The following is a 20,853-nucleotide window of genomic DNA, read 5'->3' as shown; positions in this document are numbered from 1 at the left end:
CAAGGAACAGAAATTTCTAGAATCCATGGGTCGCCGTGTCTTCCAGGGATCAATGCTCATCTCTAGAATTACCACTTTCCTGGCGTGTAGCAGATGGACTCAGAACCAATGGGTATAGTGTACTCTTGATAGCAGTTGGAGATGGATCAGATTTCAATCTGACATCAGCCCCTAGTACATATACCCCTGCAGGAAGTGCAGCTCTTCAGTATTTTCCATCTCCATAGCAGTTAGGGACTATCTGCATGCTCTCCAGTGTTAGAGCAATTTTAACAGAGAAAACCCAAATTAAGAAGAAAACTTACCTCAACGACGAGCCCTGCTCTCCTGTGGTGACACCCTCGGGTCCCTCCCCCAGTTCAGAATTCCCAAGGTGATTTCCGTGGTCCCTCGGAGGTGAACCTCGGTCCGGCGTCCGTCCTTCGGCGGGTGCATCCACCAGCACGGCGATGAAGGTATTTGCCCTCTCCCCCCGCAGCCGTAGATCGCCCGGAATGAAACCGGGAAGTGCCGAAGACAAGGTAAGGTAGAAATCTTTTAAAGACTCCGGTCTCCAAAGATCGAGGAGTCGCACAGGTCACCGGCCGGGACCAGTGCCACTGGGTTGATCCGCCCTAGCTGGGCCCAACCCTGGTCAGAGCCAAGGGCTCTCCCACGTGGGAAAACCCCCCCCCCGAGGTGGTCGCCATATTGCCCGCATGGTCGCCATCGCCATTTTGGCCCTGTTCACTGCCCGGACCGCCGTCTCGATCCGTGCGCTTAGGGCGAGCCGTGCGCACAACTTTACTTGTGCGCACAATGTATACTCTCAAGTGCTGCACGCACAAGTTTCGCGCGCAACTCACACTCACTAGGCCAGGCGCATAACTGCGACTTGTGCGCACAACAGCGCGCACATCCATCTACACGCACATATCCGAAGCATAAGTCATTTTACGTGTCTATGTCGATGGCACCACCAGAGAAAGAACGCAAGGCTCAGGGCCTCTGCCCAGCATGCCACATCAGAGCCACACAACACGAGGAGGCCGATGCCCTGTGTATCCAGTGTGAGGAGGCCCTGGGGGATCAAGCCCAGGGCCAGCCCCATCCGGGCCTGAGTACTAGTTCCTCAATAAGTACCCCAGACCTAGAAAATCCCAGTGGGACCCCCCCCCTCAAATGGGGCCCCCCAGGGACACAGCGCCTCTTAGCTTGGACCCAGCGTCTATCTCCTGGGTGGAATTTTTCAAAGGCCTACACACCTTCGTTCACATGCAAGCGGAGCCTCCGGTAATACGGCCACAGCTCTTACCAGAGGACCGCTACGTCCCGGCCCCTGCTAGGCCCAGGGTAGCGAATCCACCATCCGGAAGCCCCACTTATGGGGACACGGACATCTCAGATGATGAATCAGAGCCCCTGGAGGAAGGGGAACTCCCTCCGGGGATAGAGCCTCACAGGACCATGAGATGCTTCTTCACCAAGGACGAGCTTCCAGACCTGGTCACCAGCAGCCTGAAGGAACTTGCGATACCGGGCCCAAGTGCCTCGGGGGAACCTAAGACGAGCCTTCTGCTAGAGGGACTCCGCCAGACTTCCCGCCATTTCCCCCTGTTACAAGCCGTTCAACCGCTAATTGACCTGGAATGGACTGCTCCAGAGTCCACATTCAAAGGAGGACGGGCTATGGCAGCCATGTACCCTCTGGACCCGGTGGCCAAAGACCTGCTGACATGCCCAAAAGTGGATGCAATGGTCTGCGTTGTCTTGAAGCGCACTACTATCCCAGTGGAGGGAGGTGCAGCACTCAAAGATGCTCAAGACAGACGTCTGGAATCCATCCTTAAACAGTCCTTTGACGTTGCCGTTATGTCCCTACAAATAGCGGCCTGCTGCACTGTTGTGACATGTGCCTGCCTATCACAGACCAGGAGCAACACCCCTGGGGAAGCCATGGAACCAGCAGTATCATTCCTCGCGGATGCTGCTTCCGACCTAGTACGCACCGCAGCTAGAGGAGTGTCATCAGCTATTGCAGCCAGAAGACAACTCTGGCTCTGAAGCTGGTCGGCCGACGCATCTTCCAAATCGAGACTCACAAAGATGCCCTTCAAGGGATCCCTCCTGTTCGGCAGTGAACTAGAGAAGCTGGCTGATAAATGGGGTGAATCCCCACTACCGCAGCTACCGGAGGACAAAAGCAAGAGAAACCAGCGACCCTTCCCCTGACCCTCCAGGGGCAGAGGTTCACAGCGCTTCAATCCATACAGAAATAATTATCAAGCGCCTCGCCCTTCTAGTAGGAACCAGTCCTTTCGGAACAAGCACAACAAGAGGGGAACCAGCTCGGGTCCAGGCCCCAGCCACACCCCACAATGAGATTCAGCCGACCCGTCCAAGGGAAGAAGCCATAGGGGGCAGACTAGCCCTATTCTACCACAGATGGGTCGAGATAACTTCAGACAAGTGGATCCTAACCATCATTCGAGAGGGATACTACCTGGATTTCTTACGAACCCCTCCGGACAAGTTCGTGGAATCCCCCTGCCACTACCTCTCCAAGAGGGTGGCAGTGGAAGCTACACTGACCAGGCTACTGGCCCTCGAGGCCATAACCCCAGTACCTACACAAGAAATAAATACTGGGCATTATTCCATTTACTTTATCGTCCTCAAGAAAGAGGGGACGTTCAGGCCCATTCTGGACCTCAAGTCAGTCAACCGCTACCTGAGGATTCCCCGCTTCCACATGGAAACCCTACGCTCTGTAATAAGGGCGATACAACCGGGAAAGTTCCTCACATCCCTGGATCTTTCGGAAGCCTACTTACACATCCCGATCCATCAGGAACATCAGCGCTTCCTACGCTTCAAAATCCTGGACCGTCACTACCAGTTCCGGGCACTACCTTTCGGGTTAGCCACAGCACCCCGGATGTTCACCAAGATCATAGTGGTGGTGGCGGCAACACTGAGGAAGGAAGGAATTCTCGTACACCCTTACCTAGACGATTGGCTTATCAGGGCGAAATCCCCAGAGGAAAGTCACCACACAACCAACAGAGTCAAAACTCTACTGGAGAGTTTTGGATGGGTGGACAACGCAAACAAGAGTTGTCTGCAGCCCTCACAGTCTCTGGAATACCTAGGAGGCCAATTCGACACCAAGGAAGACAGGGTCAGCCTGACTCCCACAAGGAGATCAAAACTGAGGAATCTGTTACAAATCCTGCTGAGCAAACCTTGCCCCACAGCATGGGATTACCTGCAAGTCCTAGGTCTGATGGCATCCACACTAGAAGTAGTGCCATGGGCACGAGCTCACATCTATCGCGCTGGAATCCACTGTCCCAGAACTACACTGTACGTCTTCAGAGTTCGGATCCAACTACGCTGGTGGCTACAAGACGCCCACTTAAGCCAGGGAACGAGGCTATCCTCACCCACCTGGATCCTGCTCACCACGGATGCCAGCCTACGAGGATGGGGAGCACACTGTGAGGAACTAACCGCCCAAAGACAGTGGAACGCAGAAGAATCAGGATGGAACATCAACCACCTAGAAGCACGGGCAGTCAGACTAGCCTGCCTACGGTTCAGTCACAGACTCCGAGACAAAGCGGTCAGAGTAATGTCGGACAACGCCACAACAGTGGCCTACATCAACCGTCAAAGGGGAACCAGAAGCCAACAGGTGTCCCTGGAAATAGACCCTCTAATGGCATGGGCGGAAGTAAATCTCCAGGAGATCTCGGCTGTCCACATTGCCGGGAAAGACACCATCATGGTGGACTACCTCAGCAGAGAAAGACCCAGGGAGAATGGAAACTTTCGACCGCAGCATTCCAAATGATAGTGAGCCGGTGGGGAACAACAGACATGGACCTCCTGGCAAACCGGTCCAACGCCCAAGTACCCAGGTACTTCAGCCGCAGGCGGGAACCTCAGTCCCAAGGAATCGATGCCCTGGTACAGACCTGGTCACAGGGGACTCTATTATACGCCTTCCCGCCGTGGCCCCTATTAGGCGCGATCATTCACAAGATACAGCTGCACAGTGGACTAGTACTTCTGGTGGCCCCGGACTGGCCAAAAAGGCCGTGGTACGCAGACATGAGGAGACTACTGGCAGGGACCCCCCCCCCCCCTTCCTCTGCCTCCACACAGAGACCTGCTCCAACAAGGGTCGATCTTCCACGAGGACCCAGCTCAATTCTCGCTTACGGCATGGCCCTTGAGAGGGCTCACCTGAGAAAGAACGGATACTCGGGGGCTGTAATCGACACCCTGCTCCGAGCACGCAAATTCTCCACATCTTTAACGTACATTAGGATTTGGAGAGTTTTTGAAGCCTGGTGCGAAGACCACGACATCACACCACGCTCAGTCAAAATTCCCACGATATTGGAATTTCTACAGAACGGACTACAGAAGGGATTGTCCCTCAACTCCATCAAGATACAGGTGGCCGCATTGTCATGCTACGGCACCAAGAGCGAGAGCGACAGCATAGCCTCTCACCCGGACGTTTCATGCTTCCTGAAGGGAGTCAAACACATCCGCCCACCCCTAAAGTGGGCCAGTACCTCTTTGGAACCTCAACCTGGTCCTGGATTTTCTAGCAGGAGCCTCCTTCAGGCCCCTCCGCGGACTGTCTCCGTCTGTTGACTTTGAAGACAGCATTCCTGCTGGCAGTTTGTTCAGCCTGCCGCATTTCGGAACTACAGGCACTGTCCTGTCGTGAGCCATTCCTCATACTCACCCCAGGAACCATCCAGCTACGCACGGTTCCTTCATTCCTTCCCAAAGAGGTGTCACACTTTCATCTCAACCAAACCATCTTGCTACCATCGCCGGACGAGTTTTAAGAATTCGGAAGAAGCTCGAAGTCTACGTCACCTCAACATCGGCAGGCTTCTATCCAGATACCTGGAAGTGTCGGAACCCGTATGAAAAACGGACCACCTATTCGTCCTTCACAGCGGGAAGAGACAAGAGGAAGCGGCCTCGCGGGTAACCATAGCCTGCTGGATCAATGAAGTCATCAAGGCAGCCTACGTGGAAGCAGGCAAACTGCCACCTCTACAAGTCAAGGCCCACTCTACTAGAGCCGAGGCAGTGTCATGGGCAGAAACCAGAATGTTGTCACCCGCCGAGATTTGCAGGGCGGTGACATGGTTTTCCATTCACACCTTCTCCAGGTTCTACTGCCTGGATGTTCAGGTTCGGGAGGACACGGCATTCGCAAGGACTATCCTAAGCGGGTCACGGGCAGCCTCCCACCCGGTTCGGGAGTAGCTTTTATACATCCCATTGGTTCTGAGTCCATCTGCTACACGCTAGGAAATGGAGAAATTACTTACCTGATAATTTCATTTTCCTTAGTGTAGACAGATGGACTCAGCATCCCACCCTTGGCTGCCGTTACTCATGGAATTTCGAATGATTCAAGGGTAAGCTATGCTTCTTTCACTTAGGACACCCACCCTGCCGGGGGTCGACACTTTCTGGTTGAAGGCGGTCTCCAGCTATAGTTGTTCCAACCAGTTCAAGTTAATCAAGTTATGAAGTTAATCAAGTTAATCAAATTAGTCAGTCACACATATATCCACAATGCTTTTCGAGGAGAATACTGAAGAGCTGCACTTCCTACAGGGGTATATGTTCTAGGGGCTGATGTCAGATTGAAATCTGATCCTTCTCCAACTGCTATCAGGAGTACACTATGCCCATTGGTTCTGAGTCCATCTGTCTACACTAAGGAAAATTAAATTATCAGGTAAGTAAACAAGGGTTTTGAGGCAGGCAAGCATGAGATCAGATCATCTTATGATATCTTTGACACTGCTACCAGGGTATCTGCAGTTGCTATTTCGGCAAGACGATGGGCCTGGTTCAAGTCTTCCGACCTTCGCCCTGAGGTACAAGACAGATTATCTGACCTGCCCTGTGTAGGAGATAATCTGTTTGGCGAGCAGATTCAACAAACGGTGGCGGAACTGAAGGACCCTAAGACAGCTCTCTCTGATGCCTTCTGAGTACTCTTCAAAACAGCCCTTCAGAAAGGACTCTTAAGAATTCATTCTTCCGCCCGAAGAAGTCCTACCCGCCACCAACTAGAACCCGTTCTATGAGACCGTTTCAAAAAACCCAGTCTCGTCAGACACGAAAACAAAAACCGCAAGCAGCTCCTGAGCCGGGCCCTGCTTCCAGTTTTTGACTCCTGCATAGAGAGCAGCAGCCAGCTTCTATTGTGCCATTTCAACAACAGGTGGCACTCAATCACCTCAGACCAGTGGGTCCTAGTGATAATTGCTCAAGGTTATCGTCTGAACTTTCTCTCCATTCCACCAGACTCCCCACCTCTACCAACGTGGAGAACATCCGATCACTCCATCCTTCTGGAACAGGAGGTCTCCCTCCTCCTCCAGTCCAAGGCAATAGAGCCAGTGCCTTATTCCCAGCAAGGCCTAGGGTTCTATTCCCGGTACTTTCTAATCCCCCCAAAATCGGGAGGCTTTCGTCCAATTCTGGATCTACGTGCCCTCAACAAGTACCTCCAGCAAGAGAGGTTCAAAATGGTAACCTTGGGCTCTCTTCTTCCTCTTCTACAAAGAGGAGACTGGCTCTGCTCTCTAGACCTCCAGGACGCATACACTCATATCGCGATAATTCCATCTCATCACAAATACCTGAGGTTTCTAGTAGGCCCCAAGCACTATCAGTACCGAGTGCTTCCATTCGGCCTCGCGTCTACACCATGAGTCTTCACAAAATGCCTCGTCCTAATTGCAGCCTCCCTCAGGAATCAAGGTGTTCACGTCTACCCCTATCTAGACGATTGGTTAATCAGGGCTCCCACTCAGCAAGCTGCTCTGTTGTCCCTACATCTTACCTTACACACTCTAATTTCACTCGGATTTCTATTCAGCTACGATAAATCCTACTTAGTCCCATCTCAAACCTTATTGTTCATTGGGGCAGACTTGGACATCTTACAGGCAAAGGCTTTTCTTCCTCGACAGCGAGCTCTCACTCTCGTGTCTCTTGCTCACCAGCTGCAGTCTCAGCACTCCACGACTGCACACCACTTTCTCATCCTCCTGGGACACATGGCGTCCTCATTTCAGGTCACCCCAATGGCCCGCTTGGCCATGAGAGTCATGCAGTGGACTCTAAGGTCACAAAGGACTCAATCCATTCAGCCCCCGTCGACCATTGTCCACGTAACCGACTCACTCCGTCAGTCTCTCGCCTGGTGGAGAAATCAGGTCAATCTCCTCCAGGGCTTGCCCTTCCAGGCTCCAGACCCGCAAATAACTTTCACAACCAATGCTTCCAACCTCGTCTGGGGAGCCCAAGTGGCCGATCTGCAGACACAAGGATCTTGGTCTCCAGAGGAAGCCAAAACCAAATAAATTTCCTGGAGCTGCGAGCAATCAGACATGCTCTCAGGGTATTCCAGGATCGCCTCTCCAATCAAGTCATCCTGATCCAGACGGACAACCAGGTGGCCATGTGGGACATCAACAAACAGGGAGGGACAGGCTCCTACCTTCTGTGTCAGAAAGCTGCGCAGATATGGGCAGAGGACCTCTCCCACTCGATGTACCTCAGGGCCACCTACTTACCGGGAGTGAACAATGTGTTGGCAGACAAGCTGAGTCGCACCTTTCAACCATACGAGTGGTCTCTCAACCCCTCAGTAGCAAACTCGATCTTCCAACAATGGGGTTATCCTCAAAATAGACCTATTTGCGTCACCTCAAAATCGCAAAGTAGACAACTTCTGCTCTCTCACTCACAGCCAACACTATCAGCCACGAGACACGTTCTCCCTATCATGGGCAACTGGTCTCCTATATGCATTCCCTCCACTTCCATTTCTCTCGAAGACTCTCGTGAAGTTACGTCAGGACAAGGGAACCATGATCCTGATAGCACCCCACTGGCCGCACCAAGTGTGGTTTCCAATACTTCAGGATCTCTCCATTCGCAGGTGCATTCCCTTGGGAAAGGACCCGCTTCTAATCACTCAAAACGATGGGTGCCTATGCCACCCCAATCTTCAAGCCTTGTCCCTGACGGCATGGATGTTGAAAGGTTAAACCTTCAGCCACTTAACCTTTCTGAACAAATTTCCCGTGTCCTGATTGCTTCACGGAAGCCTTCCACGAGGAAATTGTATTCTTACAAATGGACCAGGTTCATGTCATGGTGCTCTTCTCGATCCCTTTACCCCTTTATGAAGTTTCTAGACTATCTCTGGCACTTGTCAGAGTCAGGTCTAAAAACTTCCTCCATCAGGATGCATGTCAGTACGGTAGCCGCCTTCTATAAAGGTGTCGGGGATGATCCTATATCAGTACAACCCCTTGTAACACGTTTTTGAAAGGCTTGCTTCACCTCAAGCCTCCTCTTTGTCCTCCGGCCCCTTCTTGGGACCTCAACCTAGTTTTGGGTCGGCTCATGAAACCACCATTCGAGCCTCTTCAATCCTGTGACTTTCGATATCTCACGTGGAAAGTGATTTTCCTTTTGGCAATCACTTCCGCTCGCAGAGTTAGTGAATTACAGGCTCTAGTTACCTATCCGCCTTACACTAAACTTCTGCAGGACTGGGCAGAACTCCGCACTCACCCTAAATTCTTACCTAAGGTAGTCTCGGAGTTTCATCTCAATCACTCCATTATACTACCTACCTTTTTTCCCAGGCCCCATTCCAATCCAGGAGAGCAGGCTCTGCATACTCTTGACTGTAAACGGGCTCTAGCATTCTACCTAGACCGTACAGCTGCCCACAGGAAAAGCACTCAATTGTTTGTCTCTTTCCATTCCACCAAATTGGGGCAGCCTGTGGATAAGCAGACTCTCTCCTCCTGGTTAGCAGACTGCATATCCTTTTGCTATCAACAAGCAGGCATTCCACCACAAGACCGTGTTAAAGCACAATCTGTGAGGGCCATGGCGACTTCAGTAGCACACCTACAATTGGTGCCGCTTCCTGACATTTGCAGGGCTGCCACCTGGAGTTCTCTCCATACCTTTACAGCCCACTATTGCTTGGACAAAGCCGGAAGACAAGATTCCATCTTTGGCCAGTCTGTCTTGCGCAACCTATTTACAACTTGACGTACCAACACCCTGCCACCTGCCCGTTGGGGTTCAGGATGCCCTCGGCCAAATTCCACCACAATTGTTGTGCCTGTTGCACGTGTTGGGTACATTTGGTGCATACTCGGACATCCTCAGCTCGGTACTCACCCATATGTGAGGACTACCATCCTGCTTGTCCTGTGAGAAAGCAAATGTTGCTTACCTGTAACAGGTGTTCTCACAGGACAGCAGGATGTTAGTCCTCATGAAACCTGCCCGCCACCCCGTGGTGTTGGGTTCGTAACGTTTTCTTATTTTATTTTCAGCACTACCTGTAGCTTTTTAACAAGACTGAAGGGGGACCCCTGCTGGCTGCAGGTTTAGTGCCATGCTGGGCATGCCCAGTAGGGGCCAGTCAAAGTTCTGGAAACTTTGACAGAAGTGTTCCGTGATTGGGCTCCATCCTGTGATGTCACCCATATGTGAGGACTAACATCCTGCTGTCCTGTGAGAACACCTGATACAGGTAAGCAACATTTGCTTTCTCCCCCGATCCTAAAACAAAAGTGCACTTGACCCGCATATTTTACGCCCAGAAATTAACGCCTGCCCGGAGCAGGCATTCATTTCTGAGCAGCCAAAAAAGTGTACAGAAAAGCAGAAAATACTGCTTTTCTGTACATCTTCCGACTTAATATAATGGTGTTACGTCTGTCGGCCACTCAGCCTGTGGTCGACCATACTTACTTAGCTCCGCAGCAAATCCGCAGCACAGGAGACGCCGCGAGGCCTTCCTCCGAGATGGGAGCGCTGCCGCCGTCGAGGCCATGCCCCCTGATGTCACCTGGATGCGCATGGCGACATCAGCCCTTTAATTAAAAGCCGAACACGGGAAATACCTGGGGCCAGCCTCGGAAGTGCCCCAATCCTATGGGGTATTTAAGCCTGCTCTTTCCTGGCAGATTCAAGTTAGCAAGGACTCGAATCTGCTTCCTGTCTGCTCTACTCTGCCGCTTCCATGCTGCCACTGGAAGCTCCTTCTCTCTGCTCTTCGGGGTATCTACTAACTTGGATACCCACTCCTTGGGGGCCCTCTGTTCTATTTTTAAGTGCCATTCAGGGAACAGTTACTCGCTCCTTGAGGGCCTGCTCTCCCTGCCTCAGTGCCTGTACCTATTACAACCATCTGGTTGAATCGCATGCATTACAGCTAACACCCAGTGAGTACTTTAATCTCTCATCTGTCTCATCCACAGTAGCTCCTTGCTGCGGAACCTCCTGACGTCATCTAGGAAAGAAGGGCTCCCTCTGCCGAGGTCCCTGTGACTACAACTTACCACTGCCACCTAGTGGCTTCTTCAAGCTGTATAATAAAGAGTTCGGTGTTTTGTGTCTCGAGTTTAGCCCAGTGCTGTGGCTCCTCACGGAGCTCCTTCCCGTGGGTGTGGCCATCTCCACAGCACCCAAGGATCCACAAGAACACAAGAAATAACAACACATGGCGATATTAAGTCGGAAGAACCAAAAGGTTTAAAAAAAAAAAAAAAAGTGCGCCGGCGGTCAGGTTAGGAAAAGGATGCTCAATTAACAAACGTCCATATTCCTAACCCATGGCTATGCACAGGTTAGGAAAAGGATGCTCAATTAACAAACGTCCATATTCCTAACCCATGGCTATGCACAGGTTAGGAAAACGGATGCTCGTTAAATTAAGAACCTGTTTTCCTAACCTGCTGACAGCCACCTCTCCTGGGCACCCGCTGCCAAGGAGGCACTAGGGGCGCACATTTGTCCATAGCACCTCCTTGGCAGCGCGACCCCTCATTTAAATATTCAATTGCACACCCAGGAAAGGTTCTGGGCGCACAATAGAAAAGTGGACACTCAACACTGAGCACCCGTTTTCCAAGCTGATTTATTGCATTAGCCCCCTTGAATCCAGGATGTGGCTTTGGCACTAAGGAGAGCTTGTCTCCTCTGCCTAAGCACCACTAAAATACGTTTTTGTATTTATCGATAAGACACAAAAGACCCCCTACACTCAGAAAATAGGATCGTGTTTTCAGTATGGAGATACTTCTGTTGCCCTCTCCAAAAAGAAACTGAAAGTCAAAAATATTACTTTAATTATACAGTGAAAGCAACTGAAGGCATAGAGGGATGGTGTTTTCAGTGAAATTTATTTGTAAGCGCTAAAAATATTTCTGGTGCAAGTAGCTAAAACTGAATCCTAGACAGTTGATGCTACTCTTTAAAAGCCTGCATTAATGGGGAGGGCAGTGTTTCAAAAGGGAGTTAAGTGGCTTGATTCCTGGTGCTGAAAACCCTTCCCTTCTTCCCCACTAACATCCCTGCACCCCAAGCAGCTAAATACAGAAGCCTACATCAGTTCTATGGCTATATTTAGCAGGGTTGGTTTTTTTTTTTAAAGTAGGCATTACTGGGGGGGAGTGTGTTTTAGAGTGGGGGAGTAAAATTCAGGCGTGTAACTGAAGTTTCAAATATGTTCATGTAGTTTCTGCTCTGTAACCTCAGCTGCTGAATTAGCAGAGGCAAGGAAACTTGAGTAAATTTTCAAACGGCAACTACAAGAGTACTTTCACTTTTGGCAAAAAAAAAAAAAAGTACCCATAGAGCTTTAAACCTCTTTTTCTATTTAACTTTCTCTTTATTTAATTTTCAAAAATTATAATTCAAGTATCCTTGATATTAGCAACATTATGCATAATTATACAGCATATAAAAAATTTATATTTTATTGCGACAGTTTTGTTCTATGTAAACCGACCTGATTCGATACTTGTATTGAGAATGTCGGTATATAAAAATCCGAAATAAATAAATAAATAAATATAAACAAAGAGAGAGAATTTAAAAGGAAAAACAAGTAATGGTATAATCACCATTCTTAGCCCTAAAATTGGGGGAGGTTTAATAAGAACAAAATATAAAAGGACATATCAACTAATCCCAAATATGACTATTTAGAACTGCTAACCGGAATGGATTGAGGTAGAGCTCAATTTTACAGAAAACCCTCTTAACTGCTGAGGTTAAAACAAAGAAAGAAACCTAGTGTCAGCAAATTTAATCAAACGTCTGCACACAAAATTTAAAAACAAAAATAGCTCCAAGATCAGTCATTCAATTTCTTTACCAAGAAAAGCTTATGTGCGCCTCCTTTTTTCCCCCCTGCAAATACTTTTTTTTCCCCTGAAAAGCATGCCTAGTTTTGAAAATGCAAAAACCAGGCACACTATAGAATACCCTGCCCCTGGGGAAGACTCCGCTGAATGCGAGTAAAGGTTCACATGTTGTGGCACAACATACATCCTTTTATCCGCATACAGGGTAGGCAGTTTCAAAAAACGGCCTTTTACTTGGATAAATGTCTTTTGAAAATTACCCTCTATATGCATTATGTGTCAATCAGTGGGTAAAATTAGTCAGGGAAGGTGGTTGAATTAATTAAAAGTATTACATTTTACAAAACGAAACATTGTGGTTTTGACAAACCAAACATCCTTATCGCAATTGAATGTGATTCTGCTGAATGAGGAATATTGAACTGAAATGTATCCCATTCCCACAATAAGATAGAAGTTATCTACATAAGTTACATGCTTGTTTAAGTTGACAGAAGACCAGAGATCCACACTGAGTCAACATTCTAAAGGCTCTCTAGATGGAAATCCAGTAATTTCCATCACATTTAGATAACATTAGATACATACTGTAAAGTGATACTAAGTAAGTGATGATCCTCCATGGAAGAGGGTTCTATTGCAAGATTAATATCCATCTCAGCTGTTAACTGTCCTGAGCTGAAGGCTGCTTTTTCTGTGGGTTGCAGAGGGTTTCCTCTGTCAGATAAAGATCAGTGGATCTCATCTGTGTTATTTCTGTTGTGGGAGTCTCAGTTTAGTGGACCCTTAGGCCGACCTGCTGGAGATTAGGAAGAGATGGACAATGTCTCTGATGAACAGCGGGCCGGGAGGCAGATGTTCAGGCGGGACGTAGATGCTCTTCACCCTGGAAGCTGGTGCTCCCTCGGGAGGAGCCCATAGGAGCCCAACCACTGGGATTTAAGTGGCTTCATCCTTGGAAGCCGAAGCCCCCCCGGGAGGAGCCCGTAGGGGCCCGGCCGCTGGGACTTAGGCGGGTTGTGGATCAGGACAGGTAACTGGAACCAGACTAGGACAGTAGTGATACTGTAACTGGGTACGGGTTCTGGAACCAGGCAGGAACTGTAGCAGGGCTCGGGTACTGGAACCAGGCTGGAACTGTAGCAGGCAGGCAGGAACCGAGCAAGTACTGTAACAAGCAGACAGGAACCAAGCAGGTACTGTAGCAGGAACAGAGCGACGTAGCCAAGTGGAACACTCCGGGGCGCAACGCAACAGGAAACCAGAATGCTAACCCGTTGCAAGGCAAGGGCTGGATGGCCGCGGCCGGCTTATCAAGGCCGCGGCTTCTGACATCAGGAATTGGGCGGAGTCTGTACTGGCGGAAAACGGGCTACAAAGGCGCCCAAGTGGCGTGCGCCTAGGAACAGGGCGTCCACCGGAACCTTTGCGGCGGCACTGCCCCAGCGGGGCAGCGCCGCCAAACAGGCCGCAAGCCAGGACTCCGGAGGCGGGAGCAGGTCCGGGAATCAAGAGGTAAGGGCCTGGCCGCGGTGCTCGCGGCCAGGACCGCAACAATTTCTGCATATTTTTGGAATATATTTGATGTGCATTGAAAGTGAGTTATTGCCCTGTTAAAATGGAACAAGGAGGAGGGCGTCAGTTAAGTTTTCTGCGTTGGTTTTCATACACCCAAATGTCATCATTAATGTAAAACAGTTTATTTTGTGGTCACCAGGATGTAGTGATGTCACTTCACTATTTTTCTGACATTTAAAATAGCATTTTAAAACTCTATTGGGGGGGGGGGGGGGAGGGAGGTGCCCAAGCATCTCCTTTGGGGATAGAGGTGGACATTTTTCTCTCATGTTTGTTAAATATTTTCAGTGTAACCCTGGATATTCTTTCTTTTCCCAGGTGGCAGTGGACTTATGGGAGCATTTAAAGATTTGTAAAATTGGACAGAGGGAGTGGCTGAATCGGAAAATCAGTGAGTCCCAGTACGTCATTGTTGTATGTTCCAAAGGAATGAAGTATTTTGCGGACAAGAAGAACCGCAGGCACAAAGGAGCAAACAGAGACGTGGGTAAAGGAGACCTCTTCATTGTGGCAGTGTCCATTATAGCTGAGAAGTTGTGTCAAAGGAAGCAAGAGTCTGACGATGCTAGTAAGTTTATTACAGTGTACTTTGATTATTCCTGTGAAGGTGACATTCCCAGCATGCTGGACCAGACCAAGAAATACAAGCTCATGGATCATGTCCCTCAACTTTACTGTCAGTTGCACTCAAAGGACCTTAGTCTGCAGGACCCTGAACAGTATCCTGTAAATGTCAGCAAAAGAAACTACTTTCGGAGCAAATCGGGTCGATCCCTCTATGTTGCCATCTGCAACATGCACCAGTTTATTGATCAGGAGCCTGATTGGTTTGGGAAGCAATTCCTTCCTTCCTCGCCCCCTGCTTTACATTATCAAGCACCCGTCATGGAAAAGTTTGACTCTGGCCTGGTTTTGAATGATGTGATAAGTAAACAACTCTCAGATGATGATTTCTACATTAAGACTGACGTTAATGTCATTGCCGTGGTGAGCTCAGACTCTCATTCTGTAACTTGGCACCCAAGCATGAGCGAGGAGATGGATTCCCAGGATGTTCGAGATGATAATTCTGTGCTTCAGCCATTACTGCATTCCATGAAAGCTGTCAACCCCCCGGACATGCCTCGGGATTCTGGAATCTATGATTCTTCTGTTCCATCGTCAGAATTATCTCTGCCTCTAATGGAAGGACTTCTGACAGATCAGACAGAAACTTCTTCCCTTACAGAAAGCATCTCCTCATTTCCAGGATTAGGTAAGATGTAATATTGCATAATATGTTGTGAAGTCATCAGAACCACTATACTCAAGGGAAAAGGACTACATCTAATAGTTATCGGCCTGCTACGGGAAATTTCATTTTCCCGCGGTTCGGGCCGATTTTATTTCATCTGCCCCTCCGAAACGAAGCCTGAAACCTGGGGGGGGGGGGCAGACGGGGGGTTGTAAAAAAAACAAAACCCCAAAACCCACCCCAACCCTTCAAATCTAATTAATTGCAACCCCCCAAGACTTACAGAAAGTCCCTGGTGGTCCAGCGGGGGTCCCGGGAGCGATCTCCCGCTCTCGGGGCATCAGCTGCCAGTAATCAAAATGGCGCCAATGGCCCTTTGCCCTTACTGTGTGACAGGGGCTATCGGTGCCATTGGCCAGCCTCTGTCACATGGTAAGAGCAATGGACAGCTGGCGCCATCTTAAAAAATGGCACGGGCCATCCATTGCTCCTTCCATGTGACACCATGTGGCACCGATAGCCCCTGTCACATGGTAAGGGCAAAGGGCCATTGGGCCATTTTGATTAGTGGCAGCCAATGGCCCGAGAAGGGGAGATCCCTCCCGGGACCCCTCTGGACCACCAGGGACTTTCAGTAAGTCTTGGGGGGGGGGGGGGAGTCAGGCAAGTCTTGGGGGGTCGGGAGGGTGGGGGGTTGCAATTAATTAAATTTGAAGGGTTGGGAGGATTGGTTTTTTTTAAGGTGCCCTTTCTCTCCCCCCCCCCCCGAAGTACGATAAGAAAACCACACGAAATTTCTTGGGTTTCTTATCGTTTCGTCACCCTCCCGAAACGCAACAAAATAGGAAATATCGTCTCTATTTCCTATTTCATCGCAAATGAATGCACATCCCTAACATCTAATGCAACATGGAGCAATCAAATATGGACAGCAGCAAAAATGTGAATTAAATATTTTATTGAATATGTAGCATAATTTATATAATCTGCCTTGGGTGTACCTTTAGGAACAGATAGAATACCAAATGCTTATAAATAAATACATCAAATAATAAATAAATAAATAAAACTGGGGTCACGGTCCATAGTTCCAACTAGCCAGAAAGTGATTTTAGGTATGTATTTCTTTCCAGAATCCCTAGTGAAGCACATAAGCGAACCTCTCAGTATTTTTTTTACCCTGCACCAAATTGTCTGTAATGCTCATTTTATGACTGACCTTAGTGCTGCTGACTGTTTCACTTGAATGAAGTCCTAATTATGGATAATATACATATAAGTAATCACAGTATTTTCAACAGTGTCCAGATAATAAACCTTCTTTTTGTAGTCCTTGATACCATTTGATATGGTGAGATTTTGGAAGCGGACTGAAAGGAGTTGCCAGGGTAGATGGAAACATTATTATAGTCTTAAGTAAAATATTCAAGACCTTTTCTTTTTTTATTTCTGACTTATCTTTATTCTAAGCTTTATATTGAATGCTGAAAAAGTTAAACAATTTGCTTAAAAACACCAAACAAATTTTTGTTCTTTTTCACCTAGGAGAAGAAGACCTGCCTGTCATCACTCCCACCAAAGCTCTGGTCGCTGGTATATGCAAGGCAGAACTCCATTGTCACATTTTTCCTGAAGAACTCCAGACAGTAGCTCCCTTGTAATGCATCTTACAAATTTCGATACACATCGCCACTTTAACAAACAGCTTCTGTTTGGGTGTAAACCACTATGTCCTACGTTATTGCAGAGCCTCAGCGTGATTAAAGCCAGAGAGACTCTTCTGGGGCCTGCAGCAGAAACAAGACAGATTGTAGCCAGCAGATTTTCTGCTCCAGATTTCAGCACGAGAGCTCCATTGCTCTGAATATGCATGGTGAAATGGAAATGGAAAAGAGAGATGACTTTCAACTGCACGTGCCCACATACTGTGTTTAGGAATTACTACAGTTACATCACTTCAGCTGAAATCTGATTATCTGGCCAGTTTCCAGACATAAATTGTAAATTAGCAGAACTACACACAAGCAAAGTATGACTAGCACTGAAAACAACCTCCTTAAATTTGAGTTAGTAAAATTTGTTTCAAGGTTTAAACTTACTTCAAATAACAGTGGCATGGCGTAGAGATATTATACTGGTTGGACATGGAGAGTGCTGCAGAATGGCAGTATACACTTTTTTTACTGAAACAAAAGTGTTATATCTTTAATAAAATCAATCTAAAAATTGAAGATGTATCAAGCCCAGAACCCTGCGTTGAATTTGTTGCAGGGTAAAATGAGACAACAGTTCCAGATAGGGGGGGGGGGGGGGGGTGTTAACAAAATTCAAGATATACAATTTTATGAAGATAGTTTTATTTCTATAATTTTTTTTCTTCACTGGAATCGTGTTTAGCACTGATTAGAGTGATACACACTTAACTATTAAGGGGTAAATTTTGAAACATGCGCGCGCACATGGACACGAGATTCTATAACATGCGCACACATGTTATAAAATCCAGAGTGGCACGCGCAAGGGGGGGTGGAATAGTGCAATTTTTGCATGGCGACACATCACGGCCTTCCCCAGTTCCCTCCCCCCTACCCTATCCTCCCTTCCCCTTCCCCTATCCCTATCCTAACTACCCATATTTTTTTTATTTTACCTTTTGCTCCTCCAAAGGAGCAGCAGCAAGTTGCGCTCGCCGGCACCCTGGTTGGCAAAAGGCCGCCTCCATCCCCACCCTGGTCTGCCCCTTTCCCGAGGCCTGGCTCTTGTGCATGTAACAGGAGTTAAGTGCGCAGCCGGGCCCCTTCTAAAATGTGTGCGACGCGCGCAAGGCCCTGCCGCACACGTAACCCCTGGATTTTATGAGCGGGGGGTTTTGAAAATTTGGCCGTAAATTTTTGTGTAGACCAAAGAAACATTTTAACAAGCATGATCTTTACAAAACTGATATTACGTATTCTGTAGATTGTTGAAAACCAAAAGAAGTCATTTTGCCTCCAACAACTACAGAAAATATTTAAATAATTTAAAGAACCTAAACATGTAACCTTTTGTTATTCAATCAAACAATGTTAAAGCTCTGAAGGAATTTACTTGGAGAAGCAATATTTTGAGCCAGTGACACTCTTATAATATGGAGTTAATTGTATTCTTCAGTATATAATACTTATCTGCTATAGGTGTTTGAAATGTATAGATAAGGAAGCGTGGTTTGGTTTGCTTTTAGAAATTGCAATCACCAGTACAGGTTTGTATATCTTTTGGTTGGTTACTATAGGAAAATTATTTCTCGTTCCATTCTTTGCATGCCATGTATATTATCTATAAGACTGCAGAGATGTCATGCACTGTTTCATGAAATTGTGGGTGAGAAGGGAATTTGTCTGTTACATTGGTTAGTGTGGTTCCAGAGAAACTTTGTAGTTAGAAGGTCGTAGTTGTTACGGGTATATCAGAATTCTACTAAAGTAAGTTGGGTGGTCATAGCAATTGTAGTTGGCCCAGCCAAGCTGTTTTTAAAACAAAACAAAAAATCTAGGCTTGTCTAATAAATGAAACAAGCTTTATTAAAAGCAGTGGATATATTTTGGTTTTGGTTTGTTTTTTTTAGGTTAGGAGCACCTAGCTTTCTTGCCGTCTGAGCACTTCCTGGCCATGCATATAAACCTTTCTGTCCAGACAGTTCAGATCTAGTTCTAAGCAACACCATCCTTCACATCAAGGCGTTAAAGAATTCACATTTTTTAAAAACCTTATTGGGTTCACTCAGTTATTATTCAAAATGAATTTATTTCCAACTCTGAATTTTCAGCATCTGATGAAGTGGTCTCTTGACCTCAAAAGCTCATGCTTCAATAAATTGGTAGTCTATAAGGTGCCATCCAGCTCCTGTCAAATAACGACCTGAGCTTTTATACTGTTTTGTTTTCCCAAAATTTGCTTTGTCATTTTCACTATTTTTCAGTGTTTTGGTTAAGTTTGGGGTATTTCAGAGGCTGATGGAAGCTTCTGACTCTTTGATTTTAATTTTGGGATATTTTTCTACTGTACTAAGCCTGTTTTTCATTGTGTATAAGTACTATCGTATTATTTAACCTACTGTAATATTATAATGTTATGAAAGCATGCAGATAGATATATTCTGGAGAATTAGTGACAGATTAGAAGATTTCAGGCTGTGCTCAAAATCTTTATTGCCAGAACTGATCAAGAACAAGGAGTCCTCATAATGAAGCTGAGAAGAGGAGGGCGCTCAGAAGGAATGTGAGAAATTATTTTTTCACTGATATGGTGATGGAGATCTGGAGCAGACTTCCAGCAGAAGTTACAGGAGCCAAATCAGTGGCAGAATCTAACACAAATGGGACAAACACAGGAGGGACCTTAATGGTAGAGAGAGAGCACTAGACCACAGATCAAATAAGATTTGTGACAGCACAGTGGTTAGGCACAGATAGACAGACTGGTTCTTATCTGACAACATCATCTATGACTGTAGGATGTGTCTGACAGTGAATGAGTGAACACAGTCAAATTACCTGGTATTATTTCCTATTTGGTTCTGCTTGTCCCACAAATGGAGATTTTTAGACTAATTTGCACCTATCTTATAAATAGATCTTATGTTTGAGGGTTTATTAGAATGCATATGTAATCTGCTCCTGTCTTTTTTTTAGGTGAAAGGATTTAGAAAAGATAGAAGCATTTTATATTCTTACATAGAGGCCAGTAGCAGAAATGTTCTGTAAAAATAAATGTTAGTGCAGGACATATTAGACACATTTTAATTCAGCATTGGTGAGATCTGAGAATAAATATGAGTAGCAGCAGGAAATATATTCTATAAATGTTGTTTATAAATTTTGTGAAAAGATGAAACTACAGTCCTTTAGATATATTTTAAGAGCATGGGTTTTGTAATTTTTGGAACAATTTAATGGCACAGATACAGAATCGAACATAGTGCGCAATACACATTGATAAATGTAAACGTCCCTTGTTTTAGTACATTTATATAAACCTTAGAAAGTAGATTGTATCTGATATTTTTCTATTATTTGGAAAGTATGGTACCATCAAATTAAAGATTACATTGGGAGTTTGTAAAATTCTCTCCTGAAGAGTTTGTTGTCCAAGGTATTTTTCTTTCTTTCTTGAAATGAACTTATCCAGAGGGTAGCCACAAACTTTCACTAGCCATTTGGTAGAAACAGGCAAAAGGTCTCAAAATTATAAGTTCTGTTTGTATAAGGTGCACTGTTTACAGCGGTAGATAAGATTTTGGAAAAATTTGTGTTGCAAAGGACACCTGTACTCCAACTTTCTTATTCTGATAATCATGTGAAAAACAAATGGTGTCTTTAAAAGTGTATGTTTATGTGTTGGGTGTTATCCCAACATGCACATTCTAGCTTCATTCTGTTCAGATCTAAAAATTCTGTAGTTTGAAGGAACTATGTGCCACATTCACTTTATGCATGTAAGTGGGCTTTTGAAAATTGCTACAAAACGTGCCATTGAAATGTCAATAGGTTTTAGACATGTAAGTACACTTTAAGACAGTGACTTTCAAACCGGTGTGTGGGCGCACATTTGTTTGTGTGAGTCTGCCCGTGCCCAGGGATGAGGTTATTTTATAACTTGCATGTAGAGATGCGCGCATGTTATAAATTAGCCTGGCAACATGGACATATTCACCTAATTTTAAGTGGGCACATGCATGGGCGAGCGAATCCCGCTTCTACCACATAAGTCAAGGGATTTTAAAAGGGGCGGACTCCCATGCCATTCCCGGTTTACCCCCTTATGGTTTGATAGCTTATC

The 20,853-nt window shown here is 46.7% G+C and overlaps 1 protein-coding gene across 1 annotated transcript in view; it reads left to right on the top strand.

Annotated features, from left to right (window-relative positions):
- Positions 1–20,585, top strand: part of IL17RD (interleukin 17 receptor D) — a 193,604-nt gene extending 173,019 nt beyond the window's left edge. Inside the window, exons 12-13 of the mRNA XM_029600923.1 lie at positions 14,121–15,057; positions 16,582–20,585. Coding sequence (XP_029456783.1) covers positions 14,121–15,057; positions 16,582–16,697 — 1,053 coding nt within the window. The 3' untranslated portion in view covers positions 16,698–20,585. The remainder of the gene's footprint in view (positions 1–14,120; positions 15,058–16,581) is intronic.
- Positions 20,586–20,853: the final 268 nt, after the last annotated feature.

The sequence above is a fragment of the Rhinatrema bivittatum genome, chromosome 4 (assembly GCF_901001135.1).
Source record: "Rhinatrema bivittatum chromosome 4, aRhiBiv1.1, whole genome shotgun sequence".
In the NCBI taxonomy this organism is placed as follows: Eukaryota; Metazoa; Chordata; class Amphibia; order Gymnophiona; family Rhinatrematidae; genus Rhinatrema; species Rhinatrema bivittatum.
The sequence above is the reverse complement of the archived record's forward strand: the minus strand, read 5'-3'. Positions and strand labels throughout refer to the sequence as shown.